This window comes from Eurytemora carolleeae, unplaced genomic scaffold, assembly GCF_000591075.1.
Source record: "Eurytemora carolleeae unplaced genomic scaffold, Eaff_2.0 scaffold141, whole genome shotgun sequence".
Taxonomy (NCBI): Eukaryota; Metazoa; Arthropoda; class Copepoda; order Calanoida; family Temoridae; genus Eurytemora; species Eurytemora carolleeae.
In genome coordinates this window covers 296,192-320,378 of record NW_019396386.1, presented here as the reverse complement: position 1 = coordinate 320,378, position 24,187 = coordinate 296,192, and the positions used below count along the sequence as shown (strand labels likewise).

Sequence of the window (24,187 nt, the reverse complement as noted above, 5' to 3'; positions counted from 1 at the left end):
TACCTGATATTTATTTGTTTTTAATTTTTCTGCTACTAATTTTTTCTCAGAATTGACAATGTCGCAGAAAACTTTGCTTCGAAGTTTTGGTATCACTGAGGATGATGAACAAAAGATGATTTCTGATGCTGTGTTTTTCCTTCTGGTTGCAGATCAGAAGAAAACTGTGATAAAGGTGATAATAATATGGAAATAGAAACTTAGAGAGATCTTGAGAGGGGTGTACGAGATTATATAAAATATAGTATCTACAGCTATTCTATTCTTGATTTCCATTTAGTATTTTGAACGTAAACATCAGTCGAGAATAAAAGGTAGTCATTTGATATGGAGTTTAGTCCCCTTCAAGCTCAAAAGTTCCTTTACGTTGTTAGTTTACATTATGTAACTTAGAGACTTCATTTTTCCAGTTTTGTCTAGCTTATTACCTTAGCTTTAGGTAACAGTACTGGCATTTTTAAATTTAAGTTCGTCTGTCGTCCAAATCGACGAATATATCTTATTTTGAATCAAGAAAGGAAAGATTAAGCTTCTAAGTCGATAAATGAAAACTTACATATATCAAAAATAGTTCGGTAATTTCATAGAGAACGATTTTTGTCTGGTCATGCTGAAATAAATGAGTCGGTTTGGTCAAATTGGTTGTTTCCAAATTTTTCAAAGTTGATGGAAGTCTATAATGTAGGTCATTGACCTCCGATCCCAAACTGTTCTCGATTTGTATGATCTGCTGCTTGCAAAATTTCAGCCAATGTATAAAAACCAAATCCATATATGTAACATAAGGATATAATTGGCCATGTGGCCGCCCGGCCCTCTAGCCTATAATCTCATAAGGAAAAATTGAATAGGTAGATTTCTACTACATTTTGTTTAACACCCCCCCCCCCTCTTTTTAAATTTGCAGTTGCAGTTGCAGCGCTCGGCCCAGAAATTGTCTTAATCAAACCTTTTCCTGAAATTTACTAAAGAAAAAATATAATTTCATGATCTATAGTACTTAAAATCGCATGTTCAAAAATGATAGAGGTGGAGAGGACTGGAATCAGATTTTTGGGACAGACCAGAAGATCTAAATGTTGAAAAAAAACGTACTATTTATTTACATATTCTGTGGACTTTTTTATTAACTTAAAATTTGCGTTTTCAGCGGAGTGAACTGATAAAGCACTGTGATCTTGGGAAGAAAGAAAAAAGATTACAGGATCATGTGATTGATAAAGCCATGCTGCATCTTCAAATGACTTTTGGAATTGAGGTATATTCATATAGTATACAAGGGGAGGGAATAGAAATAGACAGCTAAGTCTCGTCGTCTTTACTTCTCTATAAACTGTTAATGTCGCTACAGGGTTTTTAATCTTGCTTTTAAACGTGTCTTTAGTTAATTAAGTGCCAAAACATTTTAAGAAATATACCAGTAGCATTAAATACGTATTAAGGAAGAAAAAAGCGACGTTCCTGGTTTATAATTACAAAATATTTTTACTTGTACTAAACACTAAACAGTCCTCCAAGCAATCAGCATAGGATTTCCAGAACGCCCCCCCCCCCCCCCCTCCTCTTCAGTTCCAAACTTCTATATCACTGATGTAGGATTCGTTTTAATTTAAAAAATATTTAGCCTAAGAATTTGATTGCTGTCAAATGTCACAACACTATTTTTCATGTAATAGATGGGGAAGCAGGTGGGGGGGTAGAGGGGATCTAGATATCTTATACTCCTGTAGGCTGTATCTAATTCCATGTCACTTAAAAACAATAATAATGTTTTAAAAATCAATTCTCTACCACATACTTCTTACATGTAAGCCAGAGAAATTTATGATTTTTTTTCCTTTAAATTAAAAAATGGTAAAATTAGCACCATCTGAAAAAAGATTTAGGAGCAGGCTCTCGTCTGTGTCTTGCTTAAAACATGTAAAATTGTCAACTACTGCGCTCATTTAGTCCGGGTTAGATCAGTATGATTTTAGTAAATTTGTACACTATGTACTCTATAAATTAACTACATACAGTTCGGAACTTCTGCTGGTTTCCCCTAGTTTTGTCTGACCCTGCAGGACATATGTTTACATTAAATGTTTACAATAGCCTTGAGAATTGAGAAAGATAAAAAAAAATTATAATTATAATTATATTTACTCATTTGTTTGTGTTCAGGTGAACGATGAGGAGTTATTTAAATTTCTAAAAAGTTTAGGACTTTTTGAAGAAGAAAAAACTCTACGTAGTAATAAAACAGCAACGGTAAATATATTTAATTTCTGTTGTTATACAATGTACAATGTACATTAACTATTTACATAAGATGCAATTATGGACGATTTAGTAAAATTGTAAAAATGGAACTCTCCTTCCGTGGTCTGAATTCTGAAGCGTCAGGGCTTGAAAAGTCAAATTTTTTCATTTTTAAATCTTAAAGAAGATAATGTTGCACAAATTGTCGATTATTTTGTGATTTTACGAAAAAGCAAGATCATCAGTCATCACTTAAAAGGCAAATATTATAACTGTAAAGAGGGGCGGTAAGCGCCCTGCAAGCTACATAATGTTGTACAGATATATTAGATACATCGTAGGTGGACAGCGAGGTATTAGAACTCTATGATGGAGACGTAAAGAAGTTTATCAACGATGTTCTGGTAGGAAAACAACATTATCTTAAAAGGTAAAATTGCAGGGGTGCATATTTTCTCGAAATAAATTATTTTTTTGTGTAAAAAGTATCAAAAAGAATGAAAAAAGCTGCCTATTAGTCAATTTTTCATTTTCCCTCCAAATCACAAAAAAAAATTCACTACCCCCGGGGTATTAGGGGGGGGCTGGTAATTCATGATAAATATTACACCTCTGTAAAGTTGTTTATTGCTTTAGGTGTTGAAACGGTAACATATTTTTTCAATATTACAAATTTTTAGGTTAAGATATTTCTCTCAAGCTAAAATTCAGCCATGTTACCAGTCAGAGTCTGTTTAAATAATATACCAGACTAGCTTGGGAACCCAGCTGTTCGTGGAAACTGAACTTACGCTTTAAAAGCCAACCCACTCAACTTCAAATTTTTTAAACCAGGCACAGAGCATTCCATTGGTTCGAATTTTGAGGCAAATTGGTCAAGGGGTTCATGATCTATGATCGGACTTACAAACAAGCAGATTACTACTTTGTGTATAGAGATTTAAGAGGTTTAAGCCTTTCATTATCTTCAGCGATAGAGCTCATTATCCACATACCAATCTTATTAATGGAGTTTAGCGCGATAAATTTTGTGCACGTTACTTGTCTCTGAGGTATCTACTATCTACCGTCTAATTGAACTGTTGAGAAGGAAACAAACTGTTTGGTCTCACTAATCACAGGATTAAAGGGATTTCAGGCCTAATTTCAAGTGAACCTTGATTTATAGAGGGGCATGTCTTATCAACAATAATGTATAAGATATCCTTATTTGTATACCGAAAAATTGGTTATTTCCCATTTTGGTTTCTATTAAAAGAAACGTCCGCATTTAGGCTTCAGAGACATGGAGGAAATTCGCAGAATTCAACACTTTTTTGATTAGATAAGCGCCGATATCTGAATTTTTGTGACTCAGATGTTAAAGGGTACCGTTGTCAATCGAACATACAAATCTGTATTTAAGGGGTCTACACTGTACAGTCCCTTTAACGAACAAAAGTTTCAGGGGTTTCGCCCCTCCCCCAGTTGCGCCTCTGGTTTCGTCCTTTAATTTCTCTTCTTTTTTAATATTTTTCCCCTTTAACAATACCTTGATTCCCTGAAGAAAAGGGTAAATAATAAATTATTATTTAGGTTGCAGAATTGGCCAAAACCTCTCAGTTTATTTTAACAAATCAACTTCCTGAAAATAATCAGGTATGGAGAAAAAGTATATTATTTATAAGTAAAGTATTTATAAAAGAATAGTTATCTAGCCTATACTTAATTTTTTAATTCATGAAAATTTGATCTAATGAATAGTTCTTTTCAAATATTTGGTTTCTGAAAGAGTTTTTTTTTTCAAATTTTGAGTTTACTCAAAGTAAAAATGCGAAATGATTAGGACCAAAAATGTGATCATCAGATCAGAGGTCCATCTGGAGAAAAATAATTCTGTTGTTAATTTAGTTGCTATACTGGACGGAAAAAGAGTATGCTCACATAGGATTGATTTTTCTCATCCTTGGTCTCATTTTAATGAATAACGATAAAGTAAGTTTATTTTAACATAGCAGCTTTTTTCTTAACATGGCAGCTTTTTTGTTCTTTAGTAGGCTATAAAAAAGAATACGATTAAAAACTTTACCTATCTGCCTTAAAAAAAACGATAGTTTAAAGAAATAGGTTTTTATGGGTACCATTTAAATCGGACATTACATGGCCGGGGGGGGANCCTAACCTAACCTTTGGAGAGCTCATTATCCACATACCAATCTTATTAATGGAGTTTAGCGCGATAAATTTTGTGCACGTTACTTGTCTCTGAGGTATCTACTATCTACCGTCTAATTGAACTGTTGAGAAGGAAACAAACTGTTTGGTCTCACTAATCACAGGATTAAAGGGATTTCAGGCCTAATTTCAAGTGAACCTTGATTTATAGAGGGGCATGTCTTATCAACAATAATGTATAAGATATCCTTATTTGTATACCGAAAAATTGGTTATTTCCCATTTTGGTTTCTATTAAAAGAAACGTCCGCATTTAGGCTTCAGAGACATGGAGGAAATTCGCAGAATTCAACACTTTTTTGATTAGATAAGCGCCGATATCTGAATTTTTGTGACTCAGATGTTAAAGGGTACCGTTGTCAAACGAACATACAAATCTGTATTTAAGGGGTCTACACTGTACAGTCCCTTTAACGAACATACAAATCTGTATTTAAGGGGTCTACACTGTACAGTCCCTTTAACGAACAAAAGTTTCACTCAAAGTTAACATAGGTAACCTTAAACCTTTGTTTGAATAAGAATGAATATTTAAACAGGATATTCTTATTTTAGCTTTAAAAAATGATTATTTCCAATTAGGGACAAGGTGCCGAGTCCGGATGAAGTTGAGGTGTACGAGTATTCCTGGGGAGAACGGGCTGAGAAAGAAGTTAAACAGTAAGATCATTCTATAAAATAAGAAAAATATATTTATTTTTGGATAGAAATGTTTGTACGCCAAGCTAAGGAGTCAAATTATTACTTTTTTCTTAAATCATATTATTTTAACAATCAAGTTTACACAACTATGATGGATAAAAAGCTGTGAAGATGGTATTTAAAATTGAAGGACTACGATTGAAATACATTGAGACCAATGAAACTCTATTTGAGCATTATTAACAAACATTTATTTCACATATTTTCTATTTTCCTAGCCATTCATCCCACAGGAGCCGGAACAAAAATAGGTTGATTGAATCATTCCAATGGATCTGTCAATTAAATATTTTTAGAACGGCCCCCAGGACCAAGCGGCGCTGTTTTAAATAAAAAAAAATTTGAAAAAAGTTTATTGATGAATCAATTATTTTTCTTTTCTTCTCTGCATCTTGGGGGGAGGAAGAGGCTAAAGAGAAACCGCTGAATTATTATAAATTTATTTGTTTTGATCTAGGTCTGATGTGTTTAAATTGATCTGCCATGTTTACCAGTGCGAACCCAAGATGTTTACAGAACAACTGGAGAGGATTAAGGTATGGTTTGTCATAAATAAAGCATGACTGCCTACTAGGCCGACCTAAATATGGCCTTGTATAATTTATCTAGATCCTTCGGGGACAAAGGCTTACCCTATTTTCTGTTTTAGTTTTGCCGAACTTACCAGCACATATTCTTCAGGAATATTTGTTTTCTTTGGATAAATGAGTTTATTTTGTCATCCTTGCTTTAGTGATTCTACATTTAAGGAGTTGTTTGTCCGATGAATAACAATCAATATCTGAGTAATATGAAGTAAATATCCTTATTTTTCTCTCTAGAATTGGAGACTATCTGTCCGTTTCCTGTATTTTCTATGCTAATTAAATCCGTAAGTCAGTTTTTACTACAATCGAAAACTATCAACTTTCAGCAAAACAAGGGTATCTCAATCATTTTTGGTCACGCAGGTTTAAAGGTTACCACTATTAATCGGACATGTAATTATTAACAAGAAGGCGACCTTGAAATTAGTTAGACTGTCCCTTTAAGCTCTATTTATGTTTAAACGAAAATGTAGTCGTTGGTCAATTATATTCTTGTAAACATGGTGTGATAATTAAATCTAAATCTTGGTTTTTCAGGAAAGAGAAAATTTATCTGATGACTTCTTCACCCAGTGACTGCTGAAGAATGGAAATCTCGGAGATCAAACCCAAGAAAATCCACAAAACATATTTAGTCTATTTACATCTTGTGAACTTTTACTATTTCGATGATCTCGACTCAATTTATTGTTAAACATTTACATAAATTTTTCAGATCAAATTTCCTTGTGGAGAAGTGTTTCTGTGGGTAGTTTAGACTGGTAAGTGAAGAGGTTATTTGGTCTTCCTGTTAAAGGGTTGACAGCCATGATTTTAATTATTATTATTGCTTATTCTATTTACCAGTGCTTAGGATCCAGTTCCGCAGAAAAATATGATCCAAATATTAACAAAAATATACGATTCTTTTTATTCTCAGCCCATAAAATATTATGCGATTGATTATAAAAGATGAACTAAATCCTTAAAGCTGTAGTTAAAATCTTTTTATTCCCAACATAGTTATATTACTGAACTTCCAAAAAATAAGCATTAGAAACAGAAATATTTTTTTAGTGATGTTTTGATCAGCAGAAAAGGATGAAGTGTGTTATTCCTGAAATATCATATCATAACAGAGATCCTGTTCTTTCCCTTGATTTTCAGGTAGAATTTATTATGCAAGGCTTTCAGAGCACCGCCCCTCTCTTACCAACAATTTGAATGTTGCTTTTCAAGCAGTCATTTTTTCTTCGTCATTGTAAAACAAAAAATTGCTGATATTTCTGTTAAAATTTTTAAAAATCGACAATTTTCAAATTAACCAATTCATAAACCAGCTGAGTGGTATAAGTTGCACCCCACTCCGCCCAAAATAAACTTTGGTTTTCATGTCATTTTTTTACATCAAAAATAATGATAATGAATTGATCGAAATGATAAGAAAAAATGTTGAAAAAAATATACAAATTATCTGTGTTATTTAGTTGACTCGGAAGGATGGGGATCCGCTTAGATTAGCAACTGCTGGATCAGATACACATGTTGTCATATTCTCGGTTACAGAGGGGGAGGATGGAAAGGTAAGAGACATTTTTGGGACACCTTTGTCCCCCCCCCCCTTCCTTTCACTGAGCATTGAAAATATGATAAACCGGGCACCACCTGATCCTTTTGACCGTTAACGACCCATAATGACCTCCAAATTGAAAATGTTTAACCATGCACACTGCACAGTGAGGCTTTACTCTTTCAAGACATGAAGTTTGTGCTCAGACATGAAATTAATTCTATGCTAGAGAATAGAGAGAGGGTCAACCTGTGTTTAAAATGTAAAAAATCGAAATCCGTTACCCAGAGAATCCTGAGAAAATCCACATTTAAGATTTGGAGAAATTCAGTCCTGATTTCACAGATATACTTGAAAGTTCAATTTATTATCGCACACTACATATTTATTTACAACCCTTATTAATTTTGCCGTATCATAAAACTTGTTATTTCATCTAAAACGACTCTGAATGGCAGTTTCTGCGCTAAGCTAAGAAAATTTTAGATTACTGCGAGAAGATACAATTTATCCACAGTCCACACATTCTCTGTTTTATGAAACAAATTAGGCGTGGAGCCAAAAAATTGGAATATAGTAAATATTGTCAGGTATACAAGAATGATATCAGAAAGCAGTAAATATTGACAGGCATACCAGAATAATATCAGAAAGCAGTAAATATTGTCAGTTATACAAGAATAGTATCAGAAAGCAGTAAATATTGACAGGCATACCAGAATAATATCAGAAAGCAGTAAATATTGTCAGGTATACAAGAATAATATAAGAAAGCAGTAAATATTGTCAGGTATACGAATGATATCAGAAAGCAGTAAATATTGACAGGCATACCAGAATAATATCAGAAAGCAGTAGATATTGTCAGGTATACAATAATGATATGAGAAGGCAGTAAATATTGTCAGGTATACCAGAATAATATAAGAAAGCAGTTAATATTGTCAGGTATACCAGAATAATATCAGAAAGCAGTAAATATTGTCAGGTATACAAGAATAGTATCAGAAAGCAGTAAATATTGACAGGGACACCAGAATAATATCAGAAAGCAGTAGATATTGTCAGGTATACAAGAATGATATGAGAAAGCAGTAAATATTGTCAGGTATACAAGAATAATATAAGAAAGCAGAAAATATTGTCAGGTATACGAATGAAATCAGAAAGCAGTAAATATTGACAGGCATACCAGAATAATATCAGAAAGCAGTAGATATTGTCAGGTATACAAGAATAATATAAGAAAGTAGTAAATATTGTCAGGAATACACGAATGATATAAGAAAGCAGTAAATTTTGTCAGGTATACTAGAATAGTATCAGAAAGCAGTAAATATTGTCAGGTATACCAGAATAATATAAGAAAGTAAATATTGTCAGGTATACCAGAATAATATAAGAAAGCAGTAAATATTGTCAGGTATACAAGAATGATATAAGAAAGCAGTAAATATTGTTAGGTATACAAGAATGATATAAGAAAGCAGTAAATATTGTCAGGTATACAAGAATGATATAAGAAAGCAGTAAATATTGTCAGGTATACAAGAATAATATAGAAAGTAGTAAATATTGTCAGGAATACACGAATGATATAAGAAAGCAGTAAATATTGTCAGGTATATAAGAATAATATAAGAAAGCAGTAAATATTGTCAGGTATACCAGAATGATATAAGAAAGCAGTAAATATTGTCAGGTATACAAGAATGATATAAGAAAGCAGTAAATATTGTTAGGTATACTCTTATTCAGAAAATCCCGTCTTAAAAAAATAATTGCGCTCCCCGTAATCAACCTTAAAGAGGGATGATTTTAAAGAAACTAAATAATCCTGCAAAAATATTATTGAAGGATGATATGAAAATATTGATGAAGGATGATATGAAAAGATGTCCCTGTTTAAAGATGGAGTCCTGATGGAGATATACTGGCGTCTGGTGATGATGAAAGTGTGATTATATTATGGCAGCTGAAGCAGGGTTCATCAGATGCCCCAACTCTGTTTGACGAGGACTCCCAGGAGAACAAGGAGAACTGGGTCGTCTATAAGGTTAGCATATAAAGTAGTAATCTCGGTTTATTTGTTTGTATGTCCGATCATATCTCAGGAACTCTTTAACCGAGTTTTACTACGGGTTTAACATTTATTAGCTGAAAAGGTTGCTTCTTATAAAAAAACTGTTTCAAGGCAAAGCTGGGTTCCCAGTCTAGTATGAAATATGTTGGATATGTATACTAGTGCTCGGGATCCATAACATTTTAATTTTGATCAGAACGAATTTAATGAATTTGAGCTATATATCTGAACTACCTACTGCCGGTTCTAATTTGAACCACCGTTTCTAAGTCAGGAAGGATTTGAATCGTTGAAAGGCAGTTCAGCGACTCCTCAAATTCAATGAATTCCGTCCCCGGATCCTCCTTTTATTTCTTGTTTTATTTTTTTCAAGAAAAATGACCAAATATTTCGAGTAAAATAGCTGTTGTGTTAGATGCTGAGGTTCCACCTGGACGATGTCTATGATCTGTCCTGGTCTCCCTGCAGTCAGTTCCTTCTCAGTGGGTCTGTGGACAACACCGCAATCATTAGTAACGTTCATAAACAAGCAAAGGTAACGTTTCAGGAAGATAAACAAAGGATTGTATAACACAAATATTGGCTCTTTAATTAGGAAGTGTTTTAAAAGTTAAAAATAGTAATTAACAAATAAACTGACTCGTTTGACGTGGTAAGAAGCAAGATAATAGAAATTTGTATCTGAACAAAAGTTTTTAATTACTATGGATTTTTGGGAAATTTTTATTTTTAATCAAATGCTTGAAATCAAGTGTAAGTAGAAATCCACAAGACGACTGAAAGGATTACATTTTATCTAACGCTTTCGTGAGAAGACGAAGCTTTCAAGGGTACCGATTTGAATAGAACACCCCATTCTTCTAATATAGGGTGATTTGAGATTTATTTTTAAGGTTGGCCATCTTTCCGACTCCCAGGGTTTTGTTCAAGGTGTATCCTGGAATCCTAAACATAATATCATGGCAACTTTATCCAGCGACAGGTACTAATAAAAAGCATTTTAAGAAAAAAAAACTTTAGAAATGCATTTGTATTTATAAATTAAAATTATTCTCTGCGTTTGTGCTTTTAACAATAAAAAACATAAAAAAAATTATTAACTGTCTGAAGCTCATTTCAAGCAGTGCTAAGGATCCGGATCCAGATCCGTTGGATCCGCAAAATTTTTGCTTCCTGGATCCGTATCCTCAAAAATATGCGGATCCCCGGATCCAATAGGAATAATATCAACCAAAAACATTTTTACTCTCAATCTCAAAATCTGAACTTTTGAAAAGAGAGATTTTAAAAAATTTCCTGATCTCTGAATGGTTAATAAAGTTTTAGTAAAATAAGCGAAAGAAGAAAAATAAATGAACATTTCTGCTTTGTTAAAACTTAAAAAATTCAGTAAATCTTAAAGAAATGTTCATGACCTGGATCCGGATCTTTTTATTTTCTAGTGCGGATAGAGATTTGGGGGGGGGGAGTCCGTGTTAAAACCAATCTAGTAACCCATCTTTTATATTAAAAACACGAATATTTTCCTAAATCAGTCTTGTTTAAAGCGTGTTTTATTGCTCATGTCTTAGCTAAATACCTCATGCCTGCATCATTAATTTATTAAGTTTAAATAATGATTAAATATCTAGTTATTTTCTCGACAGTTTACTTTTGAAGAAGATGATTGATTGATTGATTGATTGATTGATTGATAATTTGTAGACGATGCCGATTCTATAACTCGACAAGTAGAAAACGGATTGGAGAAACATACAAGGCTTTTTTAAACCTGGACTTGGAGAAGAAAAAGAAGAAGAAGAAGACGGAAACAAGTGAAGAAGGACCGCTTGACGTTGAGAAGATTGAAGAAAAGGAGGAGAAGATTGAGAATACGGAGAAGAATGTCAGACTCTTCCATGATGACACGTTTAAAGGGTTCTTCCGTCGCCTGAGCTGGAGTAACGATGGTAAGATCCATTTCAAAACAAAGACTCCAGAAATGAACAGTTTTGGTTTGGCAACAAATTTTTTAAAAAATAGTGCAACTTTTTTAATATGAAGTAAAAATTTTCTCCCTCAATAAAGAGTTAATTTCGAATACACATAACTTTGAACTGTGGTTAGGGTCATGCTTAAACAGCTGTAAGGTACTCTCCTAAAGGCCTTTTTCCAAGCGCAACTTCCCAAGGGTATTTCTCAAGTGAAAACTTCCAAAATGTGCAATTTCCTAGCCGCAGCGCTTGGGCCCCTATCATGTTCTAGTCGCAGCGCTTGGGAACCCTAGCTGCTGCGTTTGGACCAATTGCAATCTGAGGCGCCGCGGAAAGCCTAACCTAACCTTTGGGAAATTGCACATTTGAGAAGTTGAAGTAGCTGATGTATGCAGGGTTGTAGATTGTTAAAAATTATACAGTAAATCTCCCCACCCCGAATATGATTTTTATATCAAAGGAAAAAATGAAAAATTGAACATCAAAAGGCAAGTTTTTTTTTAATCTTAATAATATTTTTTACTTTAAGTATATTTAATTCCCACCAAAAAAATCACTAATTTTCCCCAATTGAGCGAAGAAAACCTTAAAAATATTTCCCCAACTTGGATGGGTGAAAATGATTTTCAACATAGGGAGGAATGATTTTTTAAGAAAAAACCTCCCTGGTTTTATGTACACTACGTTATGCAGGTGAACTGCTTGTTGTGCCTAGTGGAGTAATGGAGACTGATACTGAAGCTAAAATAACACATTGTACATATGTTTTCACTAGAATAGATCTTAACAGGTAAAGTGCTGAAAACTGTCAAATGTGAACAATATTGCCGAGGTGTTTACACCCCCCACCCCGTCGGAGGAGCTGGGACAAAATTATTATTGAAGATCTGGGGGGGGGGGGATGCAAAAATCAAAAAGCAAGTGTCCTTTTCCTTCGTAGTTTTTACTCAAGAATTGATTTAAAATCCCCTAAAAATCAATTTTTCTTCTTCAGTGGATATAACCCTGATTTTAATTGCGCTCCGCCCAAATATACCTTTATGGCATCTGGGGTAAAAGATATTTTTAACAGAGGGAAGATGGGGGAAATGATTTTTTAAGAAATGCCTAACCTAACCTTTTGTTGTTGTAAGCTCGAAGAAAAATCAAAAGGAAATTTTGAAATGCTTAACGTTTCGTATTTTGAAGAGAAGCATCTTGAATTGATGGAATAACTTTTATGTAAAAAGAAAAAAATCAACTAGCCTAGTCGTTTTTGTTAGCTTTCTTCAGCTTATTTCTTAAAGGAACTAAAGACGTAAATTCAAATGAACCGCCATTTAAAACATCCGATTCACAATTGTGCCCTTTAAGCTCAATCTGAATAACAATGAGGACAACAAGCTCGGCATTTTTTTCTAACAAGTCCTTAATTCTTTCCATTTTCTCTCAAGCATAAATGCGCATTGCGCAAGTCGCTTTCATAGAAAAACCACAATTTAAAATAAACAATTTCAGCTCAACAAACAAGAACAACTCATTCATACAATAACATATAAAAGGTTAAAACCGTTTTGAATCTGACAATGTAAGGTTCCCTTGAAATTACGATTACAGTTCCTGACAAAATCCAGAACATGACCTTGAATAACATGATACGAAACTGCGTATAAAATGGAAAAATAACTTCTTTTTTATTTAGACCTGCCATATGTCTTCCTTCCAGAGACAAATATACGATAGCTGTCAGGTTGGTACATCATTTATTTTTGTATCATATTTTTTGTTTGTTAAATGTTAACTATATGGAATATTATATGGAATGATATTCCATATGAAATCAAAAGTGCTGGAAACCTGAACATTTTCAAAAACAAGCTCGATAACTGGCTATTCAGCCTGAACGGCCAATGAAGTCGGAAAAGAGATGTTTTAAATTATCACACCCGTGATATATAAACATAATCACACCAATTAAACCAATTAAACTAATTAAACTAATTAAACTAATTAAATCAGCTGAAGTGCCCAGCTTTGCCGCGTAGAATTCTAAAACACTAAAAACTTAAATTTGAAAAAATCGCCAGTTTGGTCCAGCCTTTTGTATTATAGATTGATTGATTGATTTATTTATTTATGCCAGTACTTGTGTCAGTGTCAGTATTTATGTCGGTACTGATTTATTTGTTTTATTAAGTTAAATTACTTATTTACAACGATTATTAGCTTTTAAAAGCTATGAAAGTTCACCCATTTTCCGGGGTTTTTTTGGAGGTGGATTTCCCATATACATGTTTTCGTTTTCACCGGCTACAATTTTGCCCTGAGGTCATAAGAGGCCCAACAAACAAACAAAACTTGGGAACACTTTGGTCAGCCATTATGACTTTTATGGGATAAAAGCAGACATATAGATAAACCATTAAAGTATAAACTAATTTTACTGTAACTAAAAATTAAAACAAAAAATCCCATATTTTAGGTTTTCTCCAGTTTTCTACAAACTGCGTCCAGTGAAAAGAAAAGGATTAAAAAGCACGGTATGTTTTTTATTGAAAATTCATGACGTGGACAATCTTATTTATTCTCGTCAAATTCTAATTAAACACATATTTTCATTAAAGTCTTTGTTTGTGAAGAACAAACGAGGAATTTATTAAAACAATTAGTTAACTGTGTTCACTGTGCATCCAACCATTGTTTTTAAATTAATTATTCCTTAACGAGAAAACTTGTGTGATGCAGAGAAAGTCACGTGCTTAAAAATATTATTTGGATCACACGCCCTTACAGGCAGTGGTTAGGATCCGGATTCGGAACTAAAATTGAACATTTTTCATCTGTTTAAAAATTTAGTAAATCTTAAGAAAGTGTTCATGGCCTGGACCTTAATCCATGTTTATACAGTGCGGATCCAGAATCCATGTTTTTACAGTGCGGATCCAGAATCCATGTTTTTACAGTGCGGATCCAGAATCCATGTTTTTACAGGGTGGATCCAGAATCCGCATCAAAATAAAATTGATCCTAAGCACTGCTTTGCTTACAGGTTATTAATCCTGCAAGGTTACTTAGTGATCACTTGCCTAAAACTCTTTTACAATTTTTATATTATTGCTACCTGGTGTCAACAATCTTTGATGTTTCAACTACATATTTCGATATTTAATAACCGTGCTACGGATTCATTTCATTTCGATGTGGATTCGGATCTTGGATTCGCCCTGGAAAAAAAATCCGGATCCAGGTCATTGATATTTCTTAGTTTACAGATTTTTAACCAGAAGAACATTCCTATTTTTCTTCTTATTTTTTTCGCATATTTTTCCGGATCCGGATCCAGGAAGCCAAAATGTTGCGGATCCTAAGCAGTAAGCACTGTTTAATAATATAGAAATTGAATTGCAACGTTAGTCATTGGATGTTGCATTTTTCCACAAACTAGGCCGGGTTCCACGAAACATTTGGTAAGAACAATTACCAACTGTTTAGGTTGGATTAGAACCATGGGAAATATACTCCACTGTGTTTTCTCTCCCCTACAGACAAGTGTACGCAGTTGCTACGCAGAACGCAGTTATGCTTTATGATACGCAACAAATTGTTCCCATCGGTCGAGTCTCGAACATTCACTACACAGGCCTTACTGACCTAGCTTGGTAAATATTATATTAATTAATTGTTCACGGAATAATTTTACGGATTAAATATTTTTTTTCGGATAAATAATTGGTTCGGCAAAAAAAGATTTCCGGACCCTGTTAGAAATTTAAAGCTTTCAGAGATTTAGAGTGGAACCTTTCTTATTAAATCAGTTCCCTAGAAGCTATACAGAGCTGTTGGGTCGCTTTGATATTGATTAATTGATTTAAATTGATTAAGATTGATTCATAGATTATTAATTTATATTGATTGATTGCTAGGTCTCCAGATGGAAAAATTCTCATGGTTTCTTCATCTGACGGATTCTGTTCTATAATTTCATTTACAGAGACAGAGCTAGGTAAGAACTAGATTAGTTGACAAGAATATGCTAACTTCTCATCCCATTCTTCATCCCTTCTTCACTTATCTCATTCCCTCCCAACTCCTTCATTTCGTCCCCGCTCCTTCCAATCAACCCCCCCCCTTTCCATCTTTATTTCTATATAACCCATTCATTTTCTCACTCCTCCTTACCTCCCACCTTTTCACTCTAAACTTTCTTTAATTCTTTCAGTATCGTTTCCCAACACTTCCTCCTACCAATTTCATTTCCGGTCCATTTATAATTTCTCTTTCCAAAACAAAATAGTTTTCATAGTCTTATAGATTCCAAAATAGTTACATCGCATAATTTGTAATAGTATCAGGACAACTTGGCAACTTGGCAAACATCGACATTGTTGAAAATTAGGAATCTTTAAGATCAATTGGAATAGTCTTTTAAGAGACTGTAAACCTTCCATTTTTGGCGTGATGTGTTAGATTCACATCGTTTCCGTTTAAACCTTTATCTGGTTAACAATTAAAAGGTACCACTGTTTATCAATAAGTTTCCATTTAAACCTTTATCTGGTTAACAATTAAGAAGATACCACTGTGATCAATAAGTTTCCATTTAAACCTTTCTCCGGTTAACAATTAAGAAGATACCACTGTGATCAATAAGTTTCCATTTAAACCTTTCTCTGGTTAACAATCAAGCAGCTTGCTGTTTTAATGTAAGGAGTGTTCTCTTGAAGGTGGTTTTGCTTCGTTGTCAAAGCATAGGAATATCTAGAATATTGATCAGAGAAAGAGGATACTTTGGAGGCTCAATTACCCTAAAATGTTTTTATTAGACGATGCAAAACCCAAACAACCCCCTTCAACATGATCCAGAACCTATTTAAAACAATTTTATGAACTTTAATGGTAGTTTAATGGGGTTAAAAAGGGAAATATGAATATTCGAAGGATTATGATATGTCCGGGCAGGAAAAGACCATCAAGACCCCAAAAATGTTCGAAAATATAGAAAATTGTTCAACCCATATAGGCAAGGGTTCTAGAAGTATGTTTGTCAGTCAGTGTTATATGTATCTCGTGTGTAAATCAAAGCAAGAAAACTCATCAAAAGTCCTTCATACACTAAATACATTATCTCTCTTTTCTATTGATCGTTCTTAAAGGGTCCTAAACAGATTTTGTTGGATTTAGTTCAAAAACATTTAAAGATTTTTTCTTGCTGTGACGAACGAAGCTGATATACTTCGGGAGAGAGAACGCTCATCATAATTACTACAAAGATCTGATTGACATCAACTGATCTAAAAAATAATCCGGTTTAAATATAGTGAACCTAAATAAATTCAGGGCTGAGGCTTCTACAAGTAACCTTAATTAGCGTAACTTGTTGATCACACCTTGTATCTATGTTTTTCATGTCAATGCAGCATATATCCGGATTCCGGAATTCACTTTTAAATCAATTTGCAGAAGGAAACGGGATTACTCCATCATTTTTATTCTAAAAAAGGTTTACAGGTTACCAGGGTGAATCGGACATTCTCTTTATATAGAGGTTCACTTGAAATTACAAGAAACCTTCGAAATGGTATTGTGGAAGTAGGACAGACAGTGTAATTATTGATTTGATATGATATTAGGAGAAATGTATATACCTGAACCTTCAACTGAACCTGCTGTACTATCTGCTGAAGAGTCTCCTATCGGAACTCCAGAACGGAAGAAGGTTGAGGAGGAGGAGGAGGAGGTTAGGAGTCCTTCTCAGGTTCACATTAAGAGTACAAAGGAGGGGTGAGTACTTCTTTTTCTTGGTGATCTATCTGCATGTCGTACTTTTTTTGACATTTGAAATACTGAGATTTGGGGATTTTTTTGTTTTCATATTTGGGTCTGATCGGTTCAGCCGTTGTTGGTTTATAATTCTTGAACACAAACATATTAACAAAAGTCAAATTTATATTGATCTTTATAATAAAACAAGACATTCATATATACGTTCCCTCTGGCCGGTTTAACGGCTGGACCGAATTGGCTGAAATTTTTTGTCGACACTCATGGGTACTAATGTAGCCTGGAGGTGTTACAGGCCAAAAAATATCACGGGCAACGCCGGGCCCTGCAACTAGTAAGTAATAATATTCTTTTTTCTTTTAGAGGGAAATCAAACCCTAAAAGATTGAAGTTTATCACACTAAGCAGTCCTAAAGCTGACCGGAGGCTGATCCGTCCCGAGACTGTGGAGGACGTGGCTAGGTACAGCCTAGATGATGACGAGGATGGTGTGGAACTTATGGAGACTGAGTCTGGAGATCTTAACCTCGTCCTAGAGGACACACAAACACAACAGGTTTAACTTTCTAAATCTAACTTTGAAAAATAAGTGCTAAGGATCCATTTGATTTTTATGCGGATCCGGATCCGGATCTTGGATCTGCACTGGAAAAAATGTATCTGGCTTCAGATAATGAACATTTCTTTAAAATTTACTGATATTTTAAACAGGAGAAGAATTGAAATTATTAATCCTTTTCTTCGCTTTTGTATGCTTTAACTTAATGAACTAATTTCCCAAACAGTTCTTTACATGTTTACTTTCTAGTCTGTTCCTGTAGCCCCTGTGGTTGAAAAGAAAAGAGTTCCATTGGTTTCTATTCCAGCTAATAGTACAAGTACACCTACAGAAGGTTGGTATTCAGCTAATAGTACAAGTACATCTACAGAAGGTTGGTATTCAGCTAATAGTACTTATTTTTAATAAAATAATGATATCCACATTTGTTTAGGATCAAATGAGTGCAGTGGGAAGGGTAGAAGAGTTGAACTGATAACCCTATCTAGTCCTAAACCTAAATCTAAACATTAATCATCAATCCCTTGATTTTTCTACATTATGCCTTAAAGTGTGCTTCAAAGTCTTCAATCATCTGTGTAATATTGAACTCATGCAAGATGTTCAATTGTTGGCCTACGCTTTAATTTTATACTTGACGACACTCTTGATATGTACCCTTAAATTGACAAAGTTGATATTAAGCCCTTTTTTTAATTTTGATAATAATGAGATTATACCAAACCCTCCACTTTAACTATTTTTTTTCAAAAATGATAGCAATGCATCTTTATTCGTTACCCCCTCATAGCGCATTTATACTTGAATAGAATATACCTAATACAATTATGCTTAGTCGTGCAAACAGAACAGAACAAAAATGGTTTAAATGTTTGAATACAATGTTTTCAGCTTCTTATTTAGTGCCAATATTTTATTCCCCCCAACCAAGAACTATTTTGTACAACTAAAGTATGTATTTTCTATTTTTATGAATAAAAAATCCATTAGCAATTTATGAGGAAATGAATTTTTAAGAGAAGGGTCCATCTATATATAAATTTGGCTTGTCTGTCTGTTTGTCTGTCTGTCTGTCTGTTTGTATCCAATAAACGTCAAAACGGCTGAACTGATCGGGGCCAAATTTTTTGTGGAACATCTAGGGACGTCAGGGAAGGTTTATGAATGATTGAAATTTTAAATATTTGTCTCCATCAAAATTCGATCTTCATTAAATTTTTAAAGTTTTGAAAATCCACGAAATTTTTTGTGAAAATCCGCGAATTATTTTTGTTTTGTTTTACGATTTACACAAAGAGAACATGTTCACAATTAATTTAGAAGATGGGCGCGAAGCGCTCTCTGAGGCTAGTTACAGTATAAACTACCATGAGGGTGTTAAACAAAAATAGATCTGCCAAACTATCAGTGCCTTTGGTTTCGCTATGTGATGATAATTAAATGACATGTTACACTTTTCAACATTTCAACACAGATTATAAAAGAAGATAATATTACTTGCAGTTATTAATCTTGATGTTGTTAGTGATGGAGGAGATTAGCATGTACAAGTAGAGTACATGTATGAGTCCTCTATAGTAAAGGCTGTGCATCAGTCTCAGCCAATTTACCAATTCTATAAAGAATATATTAGATGAATAATTTACATCTATAATAAGAAAATATAATACCTAACCCCTCTGATCTGAACAATTCATTTGTAAAACAATACAGCCTAACAGTTCTCTTGACACTTGAACATGATTTATACCTGATAATTGTTTGGGTAACAGATTCTAACTGAGTGCATGGAGCTGGGTTAATTAGATTGTAAACAGTGCAGTACACTGATAAACGACATAGTTAAAAAGGGGCAACCAGTACCCACGGATTAATATTTACTGTAATTGTATAATGTATAATACATTATACAACATCCATTTAGATCCATTTAATTTTGATGCGGATCCGCACTAAAAAAATAAGGATCCGGATCCAGGTCATAAACATTTCTTCATTATTTACTGATTTTCCAAACAAAAGAATTTTTGAATTATTGTATTTCTTTATTTTTTTTGCTCAGACTTGATGAACCATTCAGAGATAAGGAAATTTTTAATTATCTCTGTTTTTCAACAGTTCAGATTTCAGGTTATTAGAGCAAAGTATTTTTGTGTTGCTTTTTGGATCCGGATCTGAATATTTGTGCAGATTTGGATTTAGGAAGCCAAACTGTCACGAATCCAACGGATCCGGATCCTAATCACTGAAGAAGGGATATAAATTTCTCTTAAAGGGACTTATGTGTAATTCTAAAAGAGGGTCATGCCCTGGATACTACCGTACCCTATTGATTAATAATGCTGAAGATATTAAAAATAAAACATGGATACCTTCTTGATCAGCTTTCGGGCTTATGCTCGGACAATATGGTGAGTCAGTTGAAATAGCGTCCACAGTCCCTTTAAATATAAGAGATTTCTTTAATGGTTGAAATAGCGTCCACAGTCCCTTTAAATATAAGAGATTTCTTGAATGGTTGAAATAGTTTTTGAAAAAAGTAGAAATTAGTATTTTGATAATATAAATAAAGATAACAGACTTTTTTGTTTTGTTTGTTGTGAAATTTAAGGGTTATTTTACTTTACTCTTAAAGAGAGTGACCTGTAATGTATGGTGGTTGAACTGATTTAATAGTTTTTAAAAAAAACAATTCTCAAAATGGACCCACCCAAATTGATGATTTTGGACATCGACTTTGTGCTCAAACTCAGTAATTATAGATCTTCAAAACGTTTTATATGTCTGAAATGAATCCTAAAGTTTCCTCTACACAACTGCAATTTCAGTTCAACCCAAGGAGTATGGAATATAAGGGAGATAGAGCCGACGCGGCCTGCCCTACCATATGATTATACATGTTTCGCAGACGGTACTCCATTTGTAAAAGAAATATTCAGAATAGGTTATTATATACGCGGTAATTGTAAATCAGACAAATATTTCTTATTCCAATGAAGTACTGTCTGCAAAGCATGTATAATCATATGATAGGGCGGCCGCGTCAGTTGTATCTCCCTTCTATTCCATACTCCTTGGTTCAACTACCATACATTGCCGGTCACTCCCTTTTAGAGGCAATACAAGAATTGGAGACGATTATCACATTTCAAAACTGCATATGGTCTAAACCACAATAGTGTTTCCGTATGGAAAATATTAAGTTTATCGCAAAAAGTTTTTTCACAATTTTTATGGTGTCTGTCCATAATATAAATAATGCCATTTGTTTTGTTTGAACATAAGATGGGGAAAAATTGAGCCTGGAGAACTACATTGAATTAATATCAGCTCCATATTTTTAAATATAAACATGTAATAAATATTGTAGTAAACCCCATATTTATAAACCTGAACACACCTAGATATATTACCTTGTACATTATCTGTAACTAAACTGCGCTTGTTAATAACTACCTAACATCTTTAGGTCCTTTTCATTAAATGTATTAAAATTTAGCTTAATTACGTTCAATTATTAAACCTGTACCATAGAACTCAAAATATACATTAGTTGGAGTAAGACTCTGCTTGATTACGGTATCAGAGTAATTTTATCCTTGTGTAGGGAACGAGAGGAACCTGAGTTATATCTGGATTAATAGATATAGGCTAGGAATACAGAGAGGATTGAATCTGGATTAATAGGTATAGGCTAGGAATACAGAGAAAATTGTATTTGGATTGACACATACTAAGGTATTACAGTGAGTTGTATCTTGAAAGACAGATACATAAGAATACACATAGCATCGTTACTGGATTGAAACAGACGGAAGTGTTATTGTAGAACATTGAGTTCTAGAGTGAGTTGTATCTTAAAATACAGATACCTAAGAATATATATGTGTTGTTTTGGATTGATACAGACTGAAGTATTATTTTAGAACATTGAGTTCTAGGGCAAGTTGTATCTTGAAAGATAGATACTTGAGAATACAGAAAGTTATACCTGGATTGATACTGACTTATTGGAGTAAGGCATTTACTATAAACAGATACTCCCGACACTCCTAAAAAGCCAAGTTAAAAATGTTTGTCCCACAGTTTGACATAAAAGCTTCAGATTTGTTTCTATTCTTAATTTTTATATCCTACTTAATCCTTCCTTACCGATATAAAACTGTTAACTGTTGGTAAAGATATCAAAAATCTTTTTTACATTTTGCTTCATCTTGAGGCTCAGGTAGATTGGTTGGCATCGGTTTAATATTATTGTACTTTTATGTTTAAAATTTAACTATAGGCTTACTGTTCTACTGTGTACTCCGTCAAACGTGTTTGTTTTAGAGTCAAATTTGTTTTATAAGTTGTTTTTTTAAGTGCACATTTTTTAAAAAGTTTTTTTTACAAGTACACATTTCTAAATTGTTTTTCTTTTTGCTTTTATTACTTGAGTTAGCGTACTTTTTAGTAAAATAATGAGGAACTGAAAACTTCTAGCGGCATTTAAAGGGACAGTAAAGGGAAAATTTTTAAAAATTTTTAAGATATAAATAATGTTCTCATAAAATGCATGACCATTTAAAAACAATTTTGTTTCCTAAATTGAAGCTTCATTGTTTTATAAAAAAAAGATCTGTTATCTGTATAATTATTTTGACATAAAAGACAAACTTATATAGCGAGTATATTTTACCTTATATTATATAGCGAGTATATTTTACCTTATATTATAAAGGAACTAAAGACTTTTTTTAAAGAATGAGCGAAATGTCCGATTTACAACTGACCCTGAAAAGTTTTGTCTGATAAGAATGAATGAGATGAAAAATTGAAGCTGGAATTTCGATGATATATTCTACATTTTTGATCAGATAAAGGTTTGAAGGGTAACCTTGTGAATCTGGCATGGCCCTCGTGAAATAAACGGTTATTTGAAATTACAACGACCGATCCGATCCCTTAATGGAAAAAACTTAAGATCCAAACCTCTGTCTTACATAAAAATTTGTAATTTTGTTGTTCCTATTTTTAACATCATCCATTGTTATATTTATCTACTACAAGGATACCCACAAAGGATGAGATTAAAAAAAAAGATTGTAGATTTTATGTAGTAAATGCCCTTCTACACTAAACACCTTTAGTGTAACAATGTGTGATTTTGTTGATCTTTTACGATCAGCGATTCAAGGATTTTTTAGATCGCTGAGATCATAGCTACCTAGGGGTATCATGCCCCCCCCCCTTTTACCCTTCGGTTGGACTTTTGAATCCTATTTTGAATCCTAACGGATTTAGTTGAGTTTGCATGTGGATTCTATAAATAACCCAAGCCAAGCTGAAAGTTCTGTTATTCCAGAGGCCCGGGTTCTGCGGGGGATAGCAGGCCAGCTCCCGGGGAACTAGGGTTAAGCTCTAGCCTAGGGTGGAGCGAAATCTAGGGAAAAGAGTCAGTTGAAGATCAGCTCCAGAGTTGGAATCATCACATGAAGTTCTCCCATCACTCTGTTCCACCCTCAATTCATAATATTTGATTCGTATAGTATCATCTTTTAGTTTTTGTATCTTTGTAAATAATAATAAATCGTAAGAAAAACCGACTCGTCGAATATTAATAATATGAGTAGTTGCCTTGATTCATTTTTCTTTCATATGTAATATTAGATCTGTACCAATCCAGGTCTAACCTTCCTTATTCTCAAATATCTGTTTTACAAGATACAACTCAATCTCAAACTCAAGGTTTCTCTCTCTTTGTCTCTAAACGAGGAAACAATTATAAATCAATCTTGAACTGGAAGTTTTGCAATAATACACTAGCCAATATCAATCCGGATACAACTCCATCTGTATTCTTAGGTATCTTTTTCTCACAAGATACAATTCAATCTAATCAAAGCGGAGTATTTTCCAACTGACGTTTATTTACAGGTTACAATTACAGTTTAATTACAAGTTTTACATAATAATAATAATTACTATACGACTATTTATTACAAACCAACATCAGTTAGTAGTAAACAGTTAATCTCGGTGTAAGGCAGTGATCGACATGAATAGTAAAAGGTAATATATTTCTTTTAGTGACCGTTTTTTCTCTTCTTTTTTTTTGTAATGCCCTGAGGGGGGGGGGATATTATCCTGCGCACTTGCCCTAGAAAGTTTTAGTTTTTAGCATCCTAAGAATCAAACTTTTTAGTGAAATATTTCAAAACCCGAAATTGTTCAAATTAATTCAAATATGGCTTAGTCTTTCTAGTTTCAAATTGTTTTATTCTGAAAAAAAACCTCCATTGTTTTTGCAAGCAATAATCTTCAAGTAACTTTTATAGAGAAACACCAATTAAAAATAATTACATTTCAAAAAGAGAAACATGAATAGCTCCTCCACTCGTTATCAGACAAAGTTTTTAAGGTACCATAATAAATCGGACGTGCCATTTCATAAATCAAAGGTAACTTGAAATTGAGTTTACAGTTCCTATTAATATCCACTGTACCACTATCATGTTTAATTTCTAATATTTTAGACCT

General features: G+C 33.4%; 1 protein-coding gene across 1 annotated transcript; it reads left to right on the top strand.

The window, feature by feature from the left end:
* The first annotated feature begins 58 nt into the window (after positions 1–58).
* LOC111702209 (chromatin assembly factor 1 subunit B) lies at positions 59–18,665 on the top strand. The gene is made up of 20 exons (XM_023473823.1): positions 59–175; positions 1,151–1,258; positions 2,583–2,671; positions 5,038–5,115; positions 5,615–5,693; positions 7,211–7,306; positions 8,614–8,639; positions 9,205–9,349; positions 9,792–9,911; positions 10,270–10,358; positions 11,081–11,325; positions 12,043–12,139; positions 13,031–13,078; positions 13,811–13,868; positions 14,821–14,987; positions 15,252–15,331; positions 16,959–17,109; positions 17,473–17,665; positions 17,918–18,002; positions 18,102–18,665. Exons 1-20 carry the CDS (start codon positions 59–61, stop codon positions 18,179–18,181), a joined length of 2,151 nt encoding a protein of 716 aa, XP_023329591.1. The 3' UTR covers positions 18,182–18,665.
* The last annotated feature ends 5,522 nt before the right edge of the window (positions 18,666–24,187 follow it).